We start from the raw sequence: 18,036 nt of genomic DNA, 5'->3' as shown, positions 1-18,036 counted from the left end.
CGGAGCCCGCTCCCTGCCTGGCACTGGGCGGTGCGGCACCTGGCCTGCGGACGGCGGCGGCCGGGGCCTGCAGGGCGCGCGCTGAGCGCCGGCGAGCGGCTCGCGGAGGCTCGGGCAGCAGGAGGAGCGTGTGAGCTGTGGGCGTCCCTTTAAGAGCGGCCGGCCGACCCGGCCTCCGCCTCTCAGTCGGCGGAGCGCCGGCGGCCACCTGGGGCTCGCGGGGCAGCCGGATCGCGGCGGGGCCGGAGCTCTCACCGCGGAGGTGGGAGACGGGGCCCTGACGCCAGGTGCCTGAGCCGTCTGTGAGCGTGGCCGTCCCGCGCCTCTCCGCGCCGGAGGATGCGGGAGCGCATCTGGGCGCCGCTGCCGCTGCTGCCGCTGCTGCTGCTGCTGCTCCCGCCGCCACTGTGGGGCGGCCCCCCGGACAGCCCGCGCCCGGAGGCGCAGCGCGAGCCCGGGCCTCTGCAGCCCTTCGACCTGCTCTACGCCAGCGGCGTGGCCGCCTACTACAGCGAGGACTACGAGCAAGCGGTGCGCGACTTGGAAGCTGCGCTGCGCAGCCACCGGCGCCTGCGGGAGGTCCGCGCGCGCTGCGCCCGCCACTGCGCCGCGCGCCGCCCGCTCGCGTCCCCCGGCGCCGGCCCCGCGGCCGAGCTGCCCTTCTTCCGCGCGCTGCTGGAGCGGGCGCGCTGCTACCGCAGCTGCCAGACCCAGCGCCTCGGGGGCCCCGCGTCCCGCCACCGCGTCAGCGAGGATGTGCGCAGCGACTTCCAGCGCAGAGTGCCCTACAACTACCTGCAGCGGGCCTACATCAAGGTACCCAGAGCGCGCACCTAACGCCCCCTGCGGCTCCGGGACGCTCTCTCGAGCCCTCCCCCACGGCCCCTGTCCCTTGGCCGGCGCTCTCTGCTCCTTAACCTTTCAGCCCGCGTCTCCTTTTGCCTGTCTGTCTTCTGTTTGTGCATCTAGGTATCTGGTGGCCCAGGGTGTGTAACCAACACTAGATGGATGAACCGGGCGCAAGCCATTAGCTCCACTGGCATCAACTTGTCTCTTCAAAAGAGGACAGCATTGATACGATGAGGTTTCAAGGACCCATCCCACGCTAATTTTTGAGACTTTGGCACAGCCGGGTCTAGTATAAGGTCTTCCCTCCCTTCGTTTCTTGATCCAACCTTACCCCCATTTCTCTTCCGTCTCCACTCACTCATCCCTGGTGTACACCCAGTCTGCAGCTTTTCTCTGAAGTTTAAAAGAAAACAACCTCAGAACAACAGAGTTAAAAGTTGCCTTGCTCTGAAACAAATTTCTTTTCTTCTATTTCTGCACCTTCTATTTCTTTTCCTCTATTTCTGCACCTACAAAGCACTAAAGATCAAAAGTTAAAGAGCAGATACTGAAGAGGTGAATCTGTGTGAGGCAATCTGACTAAAAGTATCTACCCAAAGTGCTGACTTACTCTGATTTCTGGAGGTAAGCACTGGAGTGAGTTATTTGACGTCAGATGCCCAGTACTCTCCTTTGGGTTTTATTTGTGTGTATTCAACCTGCCTGAAGTTAGTGTCGGCAGTATACGGTGTATGTGGGCATTTTATCCACATCTGCAATGTTGACGATCTATCTGGACGCTTCAGCAGAGAATTTAGTCTATTTCTGGACACCATCCATGACACTCTGAACTTATACTTTTCTCCTCCGTCCCCCACTTTCTTGCTTTTTATGTCAAGGTGTCAGTGTCTCTTCTACACCTGTTGAAGTGACAGCTTTGTGGGTTGGCCCTTACTGTTAGCCGGTAGACGAGGCTGAATTTCTAGGGTGGCAAAAATAGACACCATGTACATCCATGTGAACACCATCCCACAAGGTCTGTGCTCTTGTGGGAAGGGCTCTCTGGAGATTTGCAGTTGTTTGTGGAGTTCAGGAAATCACAACTGAGACTACCAGTGCTATGGCTAAGGGGCTGGAGTCCACTAGACTAATATCTTGGGTAAGAAATAAGGATAAAGCCTGAATCCTTTCCAAGATTTGTCTTCTGCTTGCTTGTGCTTCTTGATGAATTTGCTAAAGCATGCATGAAGTATAAATCTGCTTTCTTTCGGATGAATGGCATGATTTTTGGTGGTCTTAGAGAAATGAGTCAATAGCAGAGAGGGAAGAGACCTTAAGTACCTGACAGCTGAAGATAAACTGAGCCAGTTCCCAGAATAGAATGTGTGGGTGGTCCAGTTTGGTCCCCATAGCACAGTCTTCCCAGGAATCTCAGACGTGAGGTTGGCAGTCCCACACCTTGGGGAGATTTTCCTTTCTCGTGTCTGGAGAAGGAACGCATACTCGTCTCCAGTCCTATAAAAATAAATAACCATGAGGTAACTTTTGAAATGTCGGTTTCTTTGATTCTCCAATGAAGCCTGCATCGCTGTTAATGTCACATTTAGCAGTCATTCTGCTTCAGTCCCTTGGCTGGAGGGTCAAAATGGTGAAGCTATAGGTTTGACATGCCTCACATTTTTGCAGTGAATTGATCATAGGAATCAGCTACTCCTGGGCACCTCTGTGGGTGAACTGTTGGGTGTGATGGATCAACCAACGAAGTTTAAGACGTTCTCTCAAGAAGATGAACCCGTGTGCTAATTTCTGTTTTATCAGCAGTGTTTCTGAGAACGGAACATGTATCTTCTCCCTATTCACCTCTACTCTAATAAGCAAAGTTTCTTGGATCTACATAATTGATAATCTCTTGAGGAGATATTTGTGTTTCTTTGGAAATTCATTTTTGATGGCTGGAGTTTGTAGGGGTGTCTCTGTGAATGTGTAATAAGGTGTAACGTGGTTCCTCCCTCCCTTCTCCCAAGAACTCCACAAGTTCAGTCTCTGCTTGGCTTCCTGGGAATTTTAATCATAAACACATGCATGCACACACGCACGCACCCATGCATGCAGACGCCATCCTTTGAGAGTAAAACAAAACTCTCAAATAATAACAAAGTATGCTCAGGCTCTGACAAGTGTGGGTCCAGAAGTGCTTACTCGCTGATGATAGAATGAGGAGTTCTCTGCATGTGCCTGGATATGAGTGTGGCCCTTCATGTTGTTGAATTATTTTTGACTTCAGTGAACCAGGCTGCACTTGAAAAGGAGAGTCCTGGGCCAGACTGAATTCAATGGCAAGTTCACAACCAGAATTTGAGAACCATGAAGCCTATAATATGGTCAGAACTAGTGGGCTTCCTAGAGATAAGGAAGTACCGTTCTTCTCAGGTCAGGATTTACCAACTATAGAAGCTCTCAGGAGCTGCTGTTCCTCTACCATATCCCAGCTGGTGAGCCACTGATGGAAGCAGATTTTTTATACCAGTATGTTGGAGAGGAAGATGGGTTGAGAATTGCAAAATCTGAGTCCCATCAAGTCCAATTTTTCATTTCACAGCTGGGGAAAGGGAGAACCCAAGAGGGAAAGGGGCCCACATAAGTGTTACATATTTAACAGCAGAGGCAATAGGATTTGATGAAATGAGCACAGGACTGAGAATCAGGAGTCTGGGCTTTGTGGATAACTAATGCCCATGCCTGTGCTGTGCCTGCTGCCCGCTGGGGTCGCCTTAGGTCCCCCGGCATCCTGCAGTCCCCAGGGCTATCCTTCTGCCAGATTTGGACAGCTCCAGGGATGAGTAGGTCCTTGTCCTGTGGTATAACAGACACTCACTGCATTTATCTTAAGCGCTGCTCTGTAGAATGTTCCTTAAGAACTGGCATGTTGGGAATTTGTCTGGACAGCTATGAGGCAGTAGTCCCACTTGGTGTCTAGCCACACCTTTTTGTTTAAATGCAGGGTGAGACTCTTCAAACTTTGATTTTTATCATTTCAGATTGTTAGATACGACTCATCAGTCATAGCCCAAAGCCTAACATAGAACTTTCATTATAGTATTCCCTGCTCAGAAACCTTTAGTGGTTTCCCCTTGCTGCCTGATAAAGCCCACATAGTTGAATCCAGTATCCATAGCCCGGCTCCCCCCTAACCTTCCTGGCCCTATATTCCCCTCTCTGCCTCCTTCCAGCTAGAGGGGGCAATGGATGTTTTGTGTATTTGTTTTGTGTATTTGATATTTTTGCACATCTGGGCTTTGTTTATTCTCTAGGTGGTGGGTAGGTTCTAGAATGGGATAGATCTGGAAATCTGGAATTGAACTTTTAGTTCCTCAGTCTTTGGCTGCTTGACTGTGAGAAAATTATGTAAACTTTCTGAGCTTTGCTTTTCCCATCTGCAACATGGGGAAATAATAGGACTTATCTGATTGGTTTAGCTAGGTTTAAGAGAAGATTTAGGTAAAGTGTCCTATTTCTCACTAAACACTGGAGATATAACATAATAAGAAAAAACATATAAACATAGAAGAAATAAACATACTTCTTCTTACTAGTTTAATAGTAGATTTTTCCTTCTTCTGTACATGTTCGAATGGTAATTATCCTAACACAAATATACCTCTTTCTCTGAGGCCCTCCTTCCTTCTGTCTGGAGCTCCCAAGAGAACACAGTTTCTCCTTCCTTTGAATGTCCACAGCAAAGAATTTCTCCCTCTCATAGCATGTTTTATTTTTAGCTTTGTTTTCTGAGAAATTCCTCTATTTGCCTGTCACTTATGTGAGCTTCTTGACTTCAAGAACTGTCTTAGTCATTTTTGCATCTCCTAAAGTGGGAGTTTCTAGATCTGGATGATTATTAGTTGGATGATTATTAATCATATAGGCATTAAAATATGATTTAAAATTAGAAATTTAGGTATAATAGATCTCAGTTGAGTCCTCAGCTTCTGTATCCCCCTCAAATATCAAAAACAGAGTGCAGTAGCAATAAACCCTCAGTGTATGTTTGTTGAATGATAATAGCTTGGTTTCTTGTGTAGAGATACTATTGCGAAAGATCTTTGTATGGCAGCCGGAGGTATCCTCATACTAGTTATTTGGTTTCTTGGCTGGTCAGTTGCAGCAGAAACTTACAGAAAGACTGCAGATTCCTTGACTTCTCACTCTTTTCTGCTTGTGAGTTCTGGCTAGTGTTGCAAACGTCAGTCTCTTTTTCCTCCATCTTTTTTTTTTTTTTTCCTAATTTAATTATTACTTAAAGGTATGCTTCAGAAAATCTTTGACACATTGTGCCTGTTTTATGTATATTTGTTGAATTTAAACAAACGTAAGAGAGATACTTTTTTCCCCTTATCTCTGTGCTTTATATTCAGGAATACTTTGACAGTAGCTGTTTTTCTCCCACTGTTCCCAGCCTTTGAATAAAAAACAAAAACAAAAAGCAAAAGACCAGTGCTGCTTATTTATTTTTTTAACTTAAAAAAAGCTTGCCCCTGCATGTTTTGTTTCTGAGTTGGTGCTTTGGGCCATTTGACCTTTGTTTTTCTTCTCAGGATTAAAGGGGGGGGGGGGGGGTGGGGGGGAAACGGAAATAGCAGTTAAGTTAGGCAATCCTATCTCCCTCCTGGAGTCATCTCTTGACCATAATCTATTTTATTAGGGGTTTCTAGAAAAGAAAAAAAAAAGTAAACCCAAGGAACTTTCTTAATCTGCTTTATCAACTTCTTTCTCTTTCTAGATGAATGCCTTAACAAAACAAAACAAACAAAAAATGGAAAGCCTAGGTCACGACTGCTAGTTATTTCTGAACTGTTACTTCGGAATAGAAACCTTTTTTGTGTCCCTTTTTCAAAACTTTTTTAGCTCTATGTAGACAGTGTACATTTTTCCCCCAAATTATTTCAAATAGGAAGTTAACTTTATGTCTTCTTGAAATAGCTGTTCTGAAATTGCCCTAGTGATTATTTCCTCAGGGATATGGCTTTTTTTTTTTTTTTTTTTTTTTTTTTTTGGTTACAACTGGGCCTTTTTTGTGCCTGAATCATCAAAATCCACTAGTAGCATCTTTGTGTCCCACTTCTTAGGGAGGAAACCTTGGAGATTCTTTGTCTAGGAGCTTTTCAGTCCTATGAGCCAAGGAATCAGAATCTCAGTTGTCTCCATTGGGGGCTTGTCCATTTGGGGCCTCCCAAATGGAGCTCAAGTCTTTATTAGTCATCCATTGCGATTACAAATAGGAAGTGCCACAGAGGGTTTAATATTCAGCTTGATGAGAGCAGGAACTGCTTATAAGCTTTTCTCCTCTCCTAGTCTGGTGAATCAGGGATTCCTTTACAGGTTTTCATAAAGGAAAGCAATACACTGCTTGTCTCCACAGATTCCATCTCTGAGAATCAAATAAATGCATTCTGTCACTAATATCATTAGCTCCCTGATAATTTCCAGAGGGATAGCGGTGTGGAATTCCTCTGGGAATGTTTAATAAAATGTCAGCTTGCTTCATGGATGGGGCTTGATACATTCTGAAAGATGGCTGGGTTCACCTAAAACAAAAAGTCCTGGGATTCGCTGTAATAATGGTTCTTCTGTATTGCCGAGGAATTGAGTAAACAGGATTTCTTAGAATCACATACAGATCTTAGAGCTGGGGGAGAGAGAGAGAGAGAGAGAGAGAGAGAGAGAGAGGTAAGTATTTTGCTCATGAAATGTGGTCTAGCAAGGGCGACAAGTGAAAATGGTTGCAACTATAACGATGCTGTAGCTTGAAGGATCCTCAGTGATCATGAAGTCCGTCCCTGTCACTTACTAGCTAAAGAGACTGGCCTCAGAGTTTCCATGACAATTCAAGGAGGGTCACTAGGTGAAGCTGAGTTCAAAATGTAGGTGTTCTACTTTCTGGCCAGTGCTTTTCCCAGACTCTATGCAGTGGCCATGGCTACTTTCTGAAGGACTGTCTGGTGAATCAGTGGTGTGGAGGAGGTCTGCAGGGGACCTGTTGCCTTCGGAGACAGAGGAGACACAAGGCAGAGCTTCCTGAACTGCCCTGCCCACCCTGCATTTTCATTCACATGATGCATAAGCCACTCAGCCAAGAGTCATAGTTGTCTGGTGGAAAATTTTGCATTTCTCATTAGGAAAAATAATTTCTCCTGTCTTTTTTTCCATTCAGCTTTTCTCCTATAATTCTTGTTCTGTCCTTTTATCCATCCCTCCTTTCCTGCCGTCTGACTTCCTAGCTATGTAATTTCCATGAGGCCTAGCCCTCATTTGCCAAATGGCCCAAACACATCTTTAAAAAATGATTTGGTATGCTTTAGTGCTGGAGTGTAAGATTTTTGGTTTTCAGGACAGAAGAAGGTTGCAGACCATTGTCAGAAGAAGCTGGTCTCACTTGACCACACCCCTTTCTGCTTTACTTTGCTTTCTATACTCACTTCTCTCTTTCTTCCTCTCCTCCCTGATTCCTGGTCCCATTGATGATCCACACAGTGCAATTACATGTGAAAAGGAGAGGGCTGAGGGGGTCGACACAGGAGAGAGAAAAGCAGGTAGTGGTAGAAGCAATGTCAGATTTCTGGCTCTCATGAAATGAAGGCCATAAGAGCTTCTTGTTTAATTTCGTGTACAGACATAGGTATCTACTTCTGTGAGACTTCTTTTAATGTCCCTTTCCCCCATATGCCTTGTGCAAGACTTGGGCATATGTTGGGAAGATGTTCCCCTCCCCTCCTAGCTCCCCATCTTTTTGCAGCTGCTAACTACCACATTCATGGAACATCAGTGTTCCAACCATCTCATTTCACAGATGGGAAAATAAAGCCTGAAGGAGAATCAAGTTGTCCAAACTCATCCAGCAATTTAATGGAAAATCCAGGATTAGAATTCAAGAACCCTGAGTCCCACCTTTGTGACATTGCAGATGACCACTTTGTTTATAAGGCTCACCCTAAAAACACAAACTCAACCCAATTTAAATGAAACGCATTATTTGCTAAATGGAATAAACCCTGAAGATAAAAGCTACCTTATTCGATGCTATTCCCTGAGCTACTATTCTGCCCACTTTGGGAAAAACTCAGGAATAGGAACCTGGGTTATTGCTGTTCCCCAGTAAGCCTGATGAAAATGAATGAGGCGAAGAATCTTCTTTGGACGAGAAATGAAAGAGTAGAGCCAGAGAGAGGGAGATCCAAGATGTCAGATTTTCCAGAAGTTTAGGGGTATCAGAATGATCCTACTGGAATTCATTATCTGCAAATAGTGGATTTCAGTTTTTGGACAAGTAATGGGATACTCCTGAGGACTGCAGCGTAATTATACTGGAACTCAGGAAGGGACTGGAGAAAAGCAAGAGATAGAATGAAATAAACAAATCCAAAGCAAAACAGAGGAACTGTTAACAAACCCTCAATCACAGAAATGTTAAATGAGCCAATTTTGATTTATTTTTCCTGCTTCACTGCTAAATTTTTAGCTTTTACTCTGCCAAGATCAAGAGGCTTGCATGAAGAAATCAACACATAATTAGGACTCCAGACACAGTGAATTACCTTAAAACCAGATTTGGCTGTTTTTAAAAGAATGACCTCAAATTATAGTATCAAAGACTAATCCGGAAGACCTTACTAATTATTTCCCCACTGAAGCAAGAGCTGTTTCTTAATAATAGTTTTTAGATTGAATCCAGGATCAACAATCAGAATTTGATTCTAGAATATGGCATTTAGAAAAGTCACCAGGGACAGAGACTTTCATAGTCAATCATTGTTTCCATAGCATTACCGAGGACTCAATTATACGGTGAAGTCTACATGCTTTCAGGTCAGTAGGCCTTAAGCTGGAGTGTCCAAATTTTTGCTTATTGATATTTTGGGGTGAATTATTCTCTGTTGTGATGGGCTGTCCTGTACACGTTATGATGGTTACCAGCATGCCTGGTCTATACCCACTTTATAGCAGTAGCCACACCTTCAGCCCCACTCCAAGCTGTGACAACAAAAAACGTCTTCAGACATTTCAAAATGTTTCTTGGATGTCAAAATCACTGCACATGAGAATCACTGATTTAAATATTTAGGCATATTTGAGATAACTGGACATCACGTTTAGACAAGTATAAATCAAGTTTTTGACAATATATTCTAGATAGCAATGTGCTTACTGATGAACCATGATATTTATGCAAATGTTTGGCTGTAATGTGACACCTTTTATAAGGGGAAACCCATTGGAAGTTGGAAGTAGAGCTTCATTCTCCAAGATGCAGATCCCTGGGCTCATGTCCTATAGCTGGTCCTCCTTTGTGGGTGTGCTAAGTTAGCTTATATGAAAGCCTGGGGGATCTGGCTTCTCTCTACTTCCACTTGTCAACTGAATGTGATAGAGCAGGTTACTTTAGCAATACAAACTAACACTCTTGGTTCTAAACTTCAGACTCCAGAACCAACTTCCATCTCTTTCAACTTGGAATGTATCCAAACTCAATCATGTAAAAGTTACCCACTGCAACTGTTAGTTTTCTTGGGGTTAGCTCTGTGTCATATGTAATCTTAGAAAACAGCTTGACTCAAACCTTAAACACCCACGTATAGAAGCCTAAAAGTAGGGAATATAAATAAAAGGGTTTCAGAGGAAAGAAAAAATTACAAAGAGATAGAGAGAGAGTCAGAGGGTATCTCAGTCTATTTGGGTGCTATCACAGAACCCACAGGCTGGGTGGCTTATAAACAGCAAACATTTATCCCTCGCAGTTCTGGAGGCTGTGAGGCCAAGATTATGGCACTTGTAGATTTCAGGGTCTGGTGAGAGTCCTGCTTTGCTGTAACCTCACATGGCAGAAGGGGCCAGGAAGCTTTCTAGGGCCTCTTTTATAAGGTCCCCAATCCCATACATGAGAGCTTTGCCTTCACAACCTAATCACCTCCTAGATACCCACCTCCCAATACTATCACCTAGGGGACTAGGTTTCAGCATATGAATATCAGGGGGACACAAACATTCTGACCCTACCAAAGAGAGATACAGAAATAGAGGGAGAACGATGGAGAGATGATGGAAACAAGGAAAGCGAAGGCAATGAAATCAAAGGCCAGGCCAGGTCCCATGTGTATAAGGAAGTTTCATGAAGCAACACGTGGGTGTCACACTCTGACATCCATGTCTGTCATAAAGCCAATCATTCAGAAGCAGATGTTGGTCATTCTGAAAGCCTTCCAATGCCACAGGCCTGTTCTCAGTAGAGACGTTTCTGCTTTGAGAACGCCTGGGGTAGGAGAGCCACTCAGTTTCCTCTGTGAAACAGAGAAGGAAGGAATCCTTTTGGGGGAGATTGTATATGCACAGCACTGAATATCCACCAAGTGATATGATCTCCCTCCAATAAATAAATAAATGCCACAGGAAACCAAACAAAAAAGAGATTCTTAGTAAAAATGTTCCCTTTTAATTTAGATTAAACTACACTGCTTTCCCAATCAACAATTAAAGAATTTTCTGAGCACTTTTAGGGGTAACATTCTCTTTTGGGAATGTGAAGATGAATAAAGCATTTCTTCTACCTTCAAATAGGTTCATTGAAGGAAACTCCTATGAGATTATGTGGACCCTGTTCAGGGATGTTCTGTATCCACGTGATGGAATTAAGTATGAAAAAAAGACATGTCTTAAAGATTTGTAGTATATGAGGAATGCCCTTTAGAAAATGCTGGTAATTTTAAACTTTGAGATAGGAAAACAGGACTAAAAAAGAAAAACTTTTGGAAGCGGAGATGGTGGAAAAGCCGAAGAATTAATCAAGAGTGCAGGTTGTTTTAAGAGTACATTTGCTCTATCGTATGTTTGAGGCTTAAAAAAAATCAATATATGGTAAGATATGAAATGCTACCTTTTAGGAAATTTTACTGATAATTAGAGTTATAAAATATACTGCCTCAAAGCTCAGTCCAAGTGAATTGTGGTTTCAGTGACTTTCAGTTTGTTGAGGGAAATGCCATTTTGCTACTTCAGGATTCTTTGAAGTCGTAGGAGTAGCTCAATCTTTCCTTTTATGGCATGCCTGGTTACTCACCATCTCTGTGACTCCGTGTCCATCTCTGTGAAAAGATAATAAAATTACCTTAAAAAAACTCCACAGAAATCACACATTTGGACTGAGCTTTGAAGCAGTATGTTTTATAATTCTTAGTAATTATAAATATTATTGATTTACTATTACTATGTTTCAGGTATTATGCTAAAAGCCTTAAAAAATTTTCCCATCAAATTCTCATAACAACCCTAAGATACAGATTTTAGTACAGCTGACCCTTGAACAACACAGGGGTTAAGGGCACCAACCCCCACACAGTTGAAGCTCCACATACAACTTTTGATCCCCCAACAATGTAAACGTTAATAATTTACACTTGACCTGAAGCATCACTGATAGCATAAACAGTCCATCAACACATATTTTGTATGTTTACATGTGTCATCTACTGTATTCTTATGTAAAGGAAGCTAGAGGAAAGGAAATATTAGTAAGGAAATTAGAAGGAAGAGGAAATACATTTACAGTCTGTGCTGTATTTCCTGAAAAAAAAAATCTGTATGTAAGTGGACCCATACAGCTCAAACCAATGTTGATCATTGATCATTTAATTGTCATTTAATTGGTAATTTGTCATTTTGCTATAGGGACACTGAAGCTTAAAAGGTTAAATAATATGTCTGAGATTGGGGCGCCTGGGTGACTCAGTCGGCTAAGCATCTACTTTGACTCAGGTCATAATCTCACGGTTTGGTTTGTGAGTTCGAGACCCGCATCAGACTATGTGCTGATGGCTCAGAGCCTGGAGCCTGCTTCAGATTCTGTCTCCTTCTCTTTGTGCCCCTCCCTGACTCATGCTTTCTCTCTGTCTCAAAAATAAATACAAAAACAAAACAAACAAAAATAAAAAAAACAAAAAAACCCATCAAAAATGTCTGAGATCATACAGCTAGTACGACATAACAGAGGCAAAATCTGAACACATGTTTTTCTGATGACAAAGCCAGAGTTCTCAATTACTTCTCATGGCTTACATTTTGGCATCAAACAGACCTGTATTCAAAAAGTCCTGCCTTTTATGCATTGTGACCTTCTCAAAGCTCACTTGTATGAACCTGAGTTTCGTTTCTTTTCTTTTCTTTTCTTTTCTTTTCTTTTCTTTTCTTTTCTTTTCTTTTCTTTTCTTTTCTTTTCTTTCTTTTCTTTTCTTTTTTCTTTTCTTTTACTTTCCTTGCCTTTCCTTGCCTTCCTTTCCTTTCCTTTCTTTCCTTTCCTTTCCTTTCTCTTTTCTTCTTTTCTTTTTTAAAGTTTATTTATTTATTTTGAGAGAGAGAACAAAGTGGGGAGAGGCAGAGAGAGAGAATCCCAAGTGGGCTCCATGCTGATGCAAGGCTCGAACTCATGAACTGTGAGATTGATGAGGGACCAGAAGGCCAGTTGAGAGCCAAACACAAATTAGCACAATGCTTCACCTGCCTCTCCCCCTTCCAAGGTGGGATATGTGTGACATTCCTCAGGCACTCTTGGCTGCCCAAGAACAAAAGGACAGAGAACAAATGGTTAAAGTGAGAGTCTCCATCAGTTTACACATATTTTAGTAATATTACAAGAAAAGGGCTTTATTATCAATAGCTTAATCTCCAGGAACTCCCTACTGTCTTAATGATAATGCTTTGCTAGAGGGGAAAACAACCTTAGTTTGACAATAGCCAGGCCTCCAGTAATCTGTGAGTCTTCTTTAGCATATGGAAATCCCTTTAAGAAACTCCCTCTTGACTTTACCTCCCTCCCCCCAACTCCATAGTACATAACCAGTCACTCTTCACAACCCCAGTGCAGCTCTTCCAGCCAATGGGTCCTTTCCCCAGGCTTTAATAAAATCACCTTTTTGCACAAAAGACGTCTTTAAGAATTCTTTCTTGGCCGTCATCTTCGAACCACCACCACTCTTCCAAAATTCCATCAAGGTCATGACCTGAGCCGAAATCAAGAGTTGGTTGCTCAAGCAATTAAACCATCCAGTCACCCCTGAACCCGAGTTCTGTCTGGCAAATGGGAGTAGTCATACCTACTCTACTGGGTTCTTGTGAGAAGTTTTTAAAGAAAAGTTTGTGGGCTCACTTAGGTTGGCACTGACAGAAAAGTACTTATTTGGGGTGCCTGGATGGCTCAGTTGGTTGAGTGTCTGACACTTGATTTTGGCTTAGGTTGTGATCCCAGGTTTGTGGGATGGAGCCCTGCCTTGGGCTCTGTGCTGAGCAGAGAAGCTGCTTCAGATTCTCTCTCTCTTTCCTTCTGCTCTCTCCCCTAATCATGCTCTCTCTCTCTCAGGGAAAAAAGAAAGAAAGAAAGAAAGAAAGAAAGAAAGAAAGAAAGAAAGAAAGAAAGAAAGAAAGAAGAGGAGAAGAAAGAAAAGAAAAGAAAAGAAAAAAGAAAAAAGAGAGAGAGGGGAAAAAAGTACTCATTCTTTGTCTTTGAGTGTCTGGGCAGAGGACAAACTTGTGAAGGAAGGTGAAAGGCAAAGGGAAAGTTAAACCAACATATCATGATCAACTGAGAAGATAATTACATGTGCAGAAGGTAGAGAAAAGCTTAGAGATGCAAAAAAACCAGAACCTGACATGCTCAATTTGAGCTACTGGCTTCAAGTTCAATTCTCTGTACAATGGAGCACAGACTTACCAGCCTCCTTTCACCATTGGGCTAAAACAAAAAACATCTTCTTACTGGGCACTTGGGATTGTGTTGCAAAAAGTCCTTTTGCTCTCTTCCCCACTATGTTTTCTGACTCTCTGATTTCACAATTTCCTTGAGATTGTGGCCTCTTCTTTGTATTTTCCAAAAAAATGGACTCTGTTCAAACACATTCCAAACTTTCTCTGTTTCCTATTAGTAGATAAAATCTCTTCCCACAGACCAACACATCTTGGGAATTTTAAACCCCTTTAAGCCTCTTCCCCACCCTGGTCTTGAGTATCCCTGGGGGATGGCCTAGGTTTGGGAATCAAGAAACATCTCTTTATCATAGACACCAGTGATTTAGACTGCTTCTTATATAACAGTCAGGTAAATGGGCGAGTAGCTCAAATAACAAAGTAGAGGGTAATTAGTCTAGGATCAAATAATTCAGGCTCTGTCCCTGGTTTTATCACTAATGTTTCTCTCTAGGCCTTAAGGTGTCCTTTTGGACAAGGGAAACACTGGACCAGAGGGTTTATAAGAGCCCATTTATCTCTGCCAGCCAGAGATTCTAAAATACTTTAGTGGACTGGTACAGTGATTCAACCATCTACCTGTGGAAAAGAAAAAAGTGATGAGATTGTAATGGAATAAAAAGTAGAATGAGATAAAAGGCATTTGAAAGGTCACAAGAAAGGAAGTACTTCCAGTGTGTCTGATGCTGGTCCTCACATTTGGATAGTCAATCATTGCAAAGGAGAACTTGAAAGAAGGTTGCACTAATATTCATTTGGTGGTAACTTAAGAAGTATTAGATAAACTTGGGCATGTGCAGGAAAGACAAAGAGATAGACGACTCAAAACTATGTTTTATAAAAGTTGAAATAGGGATGAAGAGACTAAAGAAACAAGGTTTTAAAAAGATCATTAGCTGAGACAATTAATTATTCTTGATCTTTATGGCATGGAGGAACTGAACAATTTAGACCAACTAACAGAAGTTACAGAGAACAAAGATCTCATCTCAAACACAGAAGACTTTTCCTAATACTAAGAGGTACTTAGATATAATTGGGAACCCCAGAAGAAGGTGTTTGAAAATGAGTCTGACAAATGCTTCACAGGGAGGCTGCATTTAAATTTCAAGCACAAAAGTGATATTGAGATAGATAAGATTTAACATTTTTTTTACAATCCAGAGTTAATAAGACTCCATGATCTTATGAAATGAAAATCTGTCTTGTACCCTCAGATGGGGGAATCATTAAGTACTTTTTTATTAGAAAAGTCCTACAGCTCTCTCTCTCTGTCCTGCTTCTTCATTCTGGTTAAAATAATCTTAGACCAGGGTCACCAGCACATTCTCTGTAAATAGTTTACAGAAATGTGAAAAAGTAAAAAGAGAGAGAGAGAAAAAAAAAAACAAAACAAAAAACCCAAAACACAGTACCAAGCCTTAAAACCCTCACGGGAACACACACTCATGGAATATTTAGCAGTAACAATATCCACATGTATAATCCACATCAGTCCTCTGGTTTCTGAGGACTGTGTCTCCGAGGTAACATCTGAAAAGGATTGAGTTGCGGTTACAGAGTACCACTGAACGTTTTAAGTTGGATGTAATACAACGGATCAAAACATCCATGCTTAAGAATGGAAGGTGGGGTATACCTCTCTTAGCAAGTGCATCACCATATACTCAGAAAACCCAATTTCATTTACACAGTCTTTGCACTGCTATTTTTTTTCTTAATGTCTATTTATTTTTGAGAGACAACGCAAGCCGGGGAGGGAGAAAGGATTCTAAGCAGGCTCTGCGCTGACAGCAGCAAGCCTGATGTGTGGCCCAAACTCACAAGCCCATGAGATCATAACCTGAGCCAAAGTCAGAAGCTCAACCCCAGGAGCCCCTGCACTGCTATTCTTATTTGTGTCACTTCTGTGCTATCCAGAGACCGGTCTGAAAACCTGGCCTTATTCCACACTATAGTTTCAGTTCTTAAACCTTTGCCAGTGTTATTCCTGGTCAGTTTCCTATGGAGGTTTTTAGGGGGTCTGCCCAGGACTTCATATTTAAGAATATTTAACATCCTTTAAAGGATTTTATATTTATAGAATTTTATATTTTATAGATTTTATATTTATAGACTTCATAAATATTTATAGAATCCCTTTATCTGCCTCCCTCCTCCCTGAAATTTCTGCCTTACTCTCTAGATGGGAAGAAGAGTCATGGCTGCTTCTCCTGGGGAAGACGGGAGTGGAGGTCCAGGCCTTCTGCTCAACCAGCTGAGCATGGTTTTTTCCCTCGTGTTTGGCTGGAGCAGGACACTTACTGTCACAATCCTTTCTATTCTGTTATGACTAAGCTGTCTGGTCCTTTAATTAGAGAGAACATGCTTTGGGGGGCCTTTTTTGTATACCACCATTGGTATTACCATATTGTAGGTTTCTCCAGAGTCCTATCTGAGATATCTGGGAGACAAAAAGAAAATCCAGAACATTCACTATTATGTTGGAATCCACCTAGCCAGTCCACCTCCTTCATGCCACCTTTCAGTCTTCCTGTCTTTGTCTGTTGTAGTATGTCCAGAGTTTTTAGGTGTACTTCAAAGGAGGTCTAGGGAGAAATGAGTTTATTCTATCTTGTTCAGGACTAGAAGTCTCCATGCAGACTCTTTAAGTTATCTTTAAATTATGATGATGATGATGATGATGATGATGATGATGATGATGAATACAATTTGGAGTGGACCTAATTTCAAAACTCTGGCAGAGCTATTACCAATGCTTTACTGCAAGAAGCTACAGAAAAGTCCTTCTGATCTCTAACAAAAGTCTCAGTCACGCTTCTCTCTCCAACACTAAACCAAACCTACGTAAATCAACTGGATTTTGCCACTGTTCATTGTTAACAGTATTCTTTCCTACTCCTGATTTAAAAAGTCCTGCTTATAAAAAAGTCCTAGCACTTTTGCTGAGTTGCCACTAGCCTGCCCTTTCATTTGTTTATGGACCCATAGAGGAGACCCCTCTGGAACACCATGATGTAACTCTTCACAGATACATAAATATTTGATAATCCTGGTTCATCTTTCCAATAGGACACATAATAAAGATTTGCCTACTAGGTTATACATGGGAAACCAATTTACATAGGACTTAAGAAAAAAAAATGTTCCTAAATGATGATTCCCTTTTCTCTTTCCTTTGTCCTAGAATAAATATTACATTACCATAATTAATACCTCTTTCATTCTACAGATTATTACATGTGAGTCTTTGACCTGACATTGATGCATAGCTGATATCACTACTTGATTCTTTGTACTTGGTCCAACCTTATAAGTCAGTTTAAGATTAATAACATGAAAGTTATTAGGTGTGATACTAGTTATTGGTTATTGGGTGTGATACTTTGGAAATACTAGATACTAGATATTAGTTATTGGGTGTGATACTTTGGAAATAATACTAGAGGAAGGTGTTAGAATATTGTGGCTCTAATCATAATATGCCACTAACTCTGTGTGGCTATATGATGATGTACTTCCCTTGTCTTGGTCTCAGTTTCTTCATTTATAAAATGAGGTGGCATGCCTGAGTGGCTCAGTCAGTGACTTTTGGTTTGAGCTCAGGTCATGATCCCAGGGTTGTGGGATCGAGCCCCACATCAGGCTCCGTGATGAGTGTGGAAGCTACTTGAGATATTCTCTCTCTCTCTCTCTCTCTCTCTCTCTCTCTGTCTCTCTCTCTCTCTTTCCCTCTGCCCCTCTCTGGTGCTCACACACTCTCTTAAAATAAAATAAAATAAAATAAAATAAAATAAAATAAAATGGCAGAATATTTTCTCCTATTAAAAAAATCATTAACTTATTAAATTGTGAAACTTTTAGCAATTAAGTTGTTTGCTCCTTGATTTGGTCATTATAAATCCTAACATTTTACTCTCAGGATGAAAAATTTTGATGTTTAGTCACTAAAATGGTAGGTTTTGGCAACATAAAATGCTGAATATATTAGAAAGGAAAGTCAAATGTGTAAGCCCTCTGGCATCCTAGAAATAGGCCTTTGTGAGTCCTGAAAAAATACTTTGACCTTATCACTCAGTTCAATTGTAACTTCAGTGTTAGAAACAAACAAACAAACAAACAAACAAAAAACGTTGTATTTGCTACACAGTTCTATAGACTTCCCTCTGAAATTTTGTACGCTAATAGTTAAGATTCAATTTTATTTATAATTTTCAGTTGATTAGTAGCACGAGATTAACTCTACCCTAGTGTCATTTAAAACCTTAAATGGCACACAGTCTGACTATAAAGCAGTAGACAGATTCCACAGATCCCTGAGAAAGACTTTAACATCTTTGAAACTCAGTTTCCCTTTGTGTAAAATGGGAAATGGGGATATCACTAATATTATTCTATTTGTGGAACAGATTTACTTTTATGGTTGAG

General features: G+C 41.8%; 1 protein-coding gene across 1 annotated transcript in view; it reads left to right on the top strand.

The window, feature by feature from the left end:
- The first annotated feature begins 339 nt into the window (after positions 1–339).
- P3H2 (prolyl 3-hydroxylase 2) overlaps positions 340–18,036 on the top strand; it is a 146,378-nt gene continuing 128,681 nt past the window's right edge. Inside the window, exon 1 of the mRNA XM_047100281.1 lies at positions 340–816. Within this exon, the coding sequence (XP_046956237.1) occupies positions 340–816 (477 nt within the window). The remainder of the gene's footprint in view (positions 817–18,036) is intronic.

The sequence above is a fragment of the Lynx rufus genome, unplaced genomic scaffold (genome assembly GCF_022079265.1).
Source record: "Lynx rufus isolate CCGP_SWC_20201006 ecotype Redwood Valley unplaced genomic scaffold, mLynRuf1.p SCAF_5, whole genome shotgun sequence".
Classification (NCBI taxonomy): Eukaryota; Metazoa; Chordata; class Mammalia; order Carnivora; family Felidae; genus Lynx; species Lynx rufus.
The sequence above is the reverse complement of the archived record's forward strand: the minus strand, read 5'-3'. Positions and strand labels throughout refer to the sequence as shown.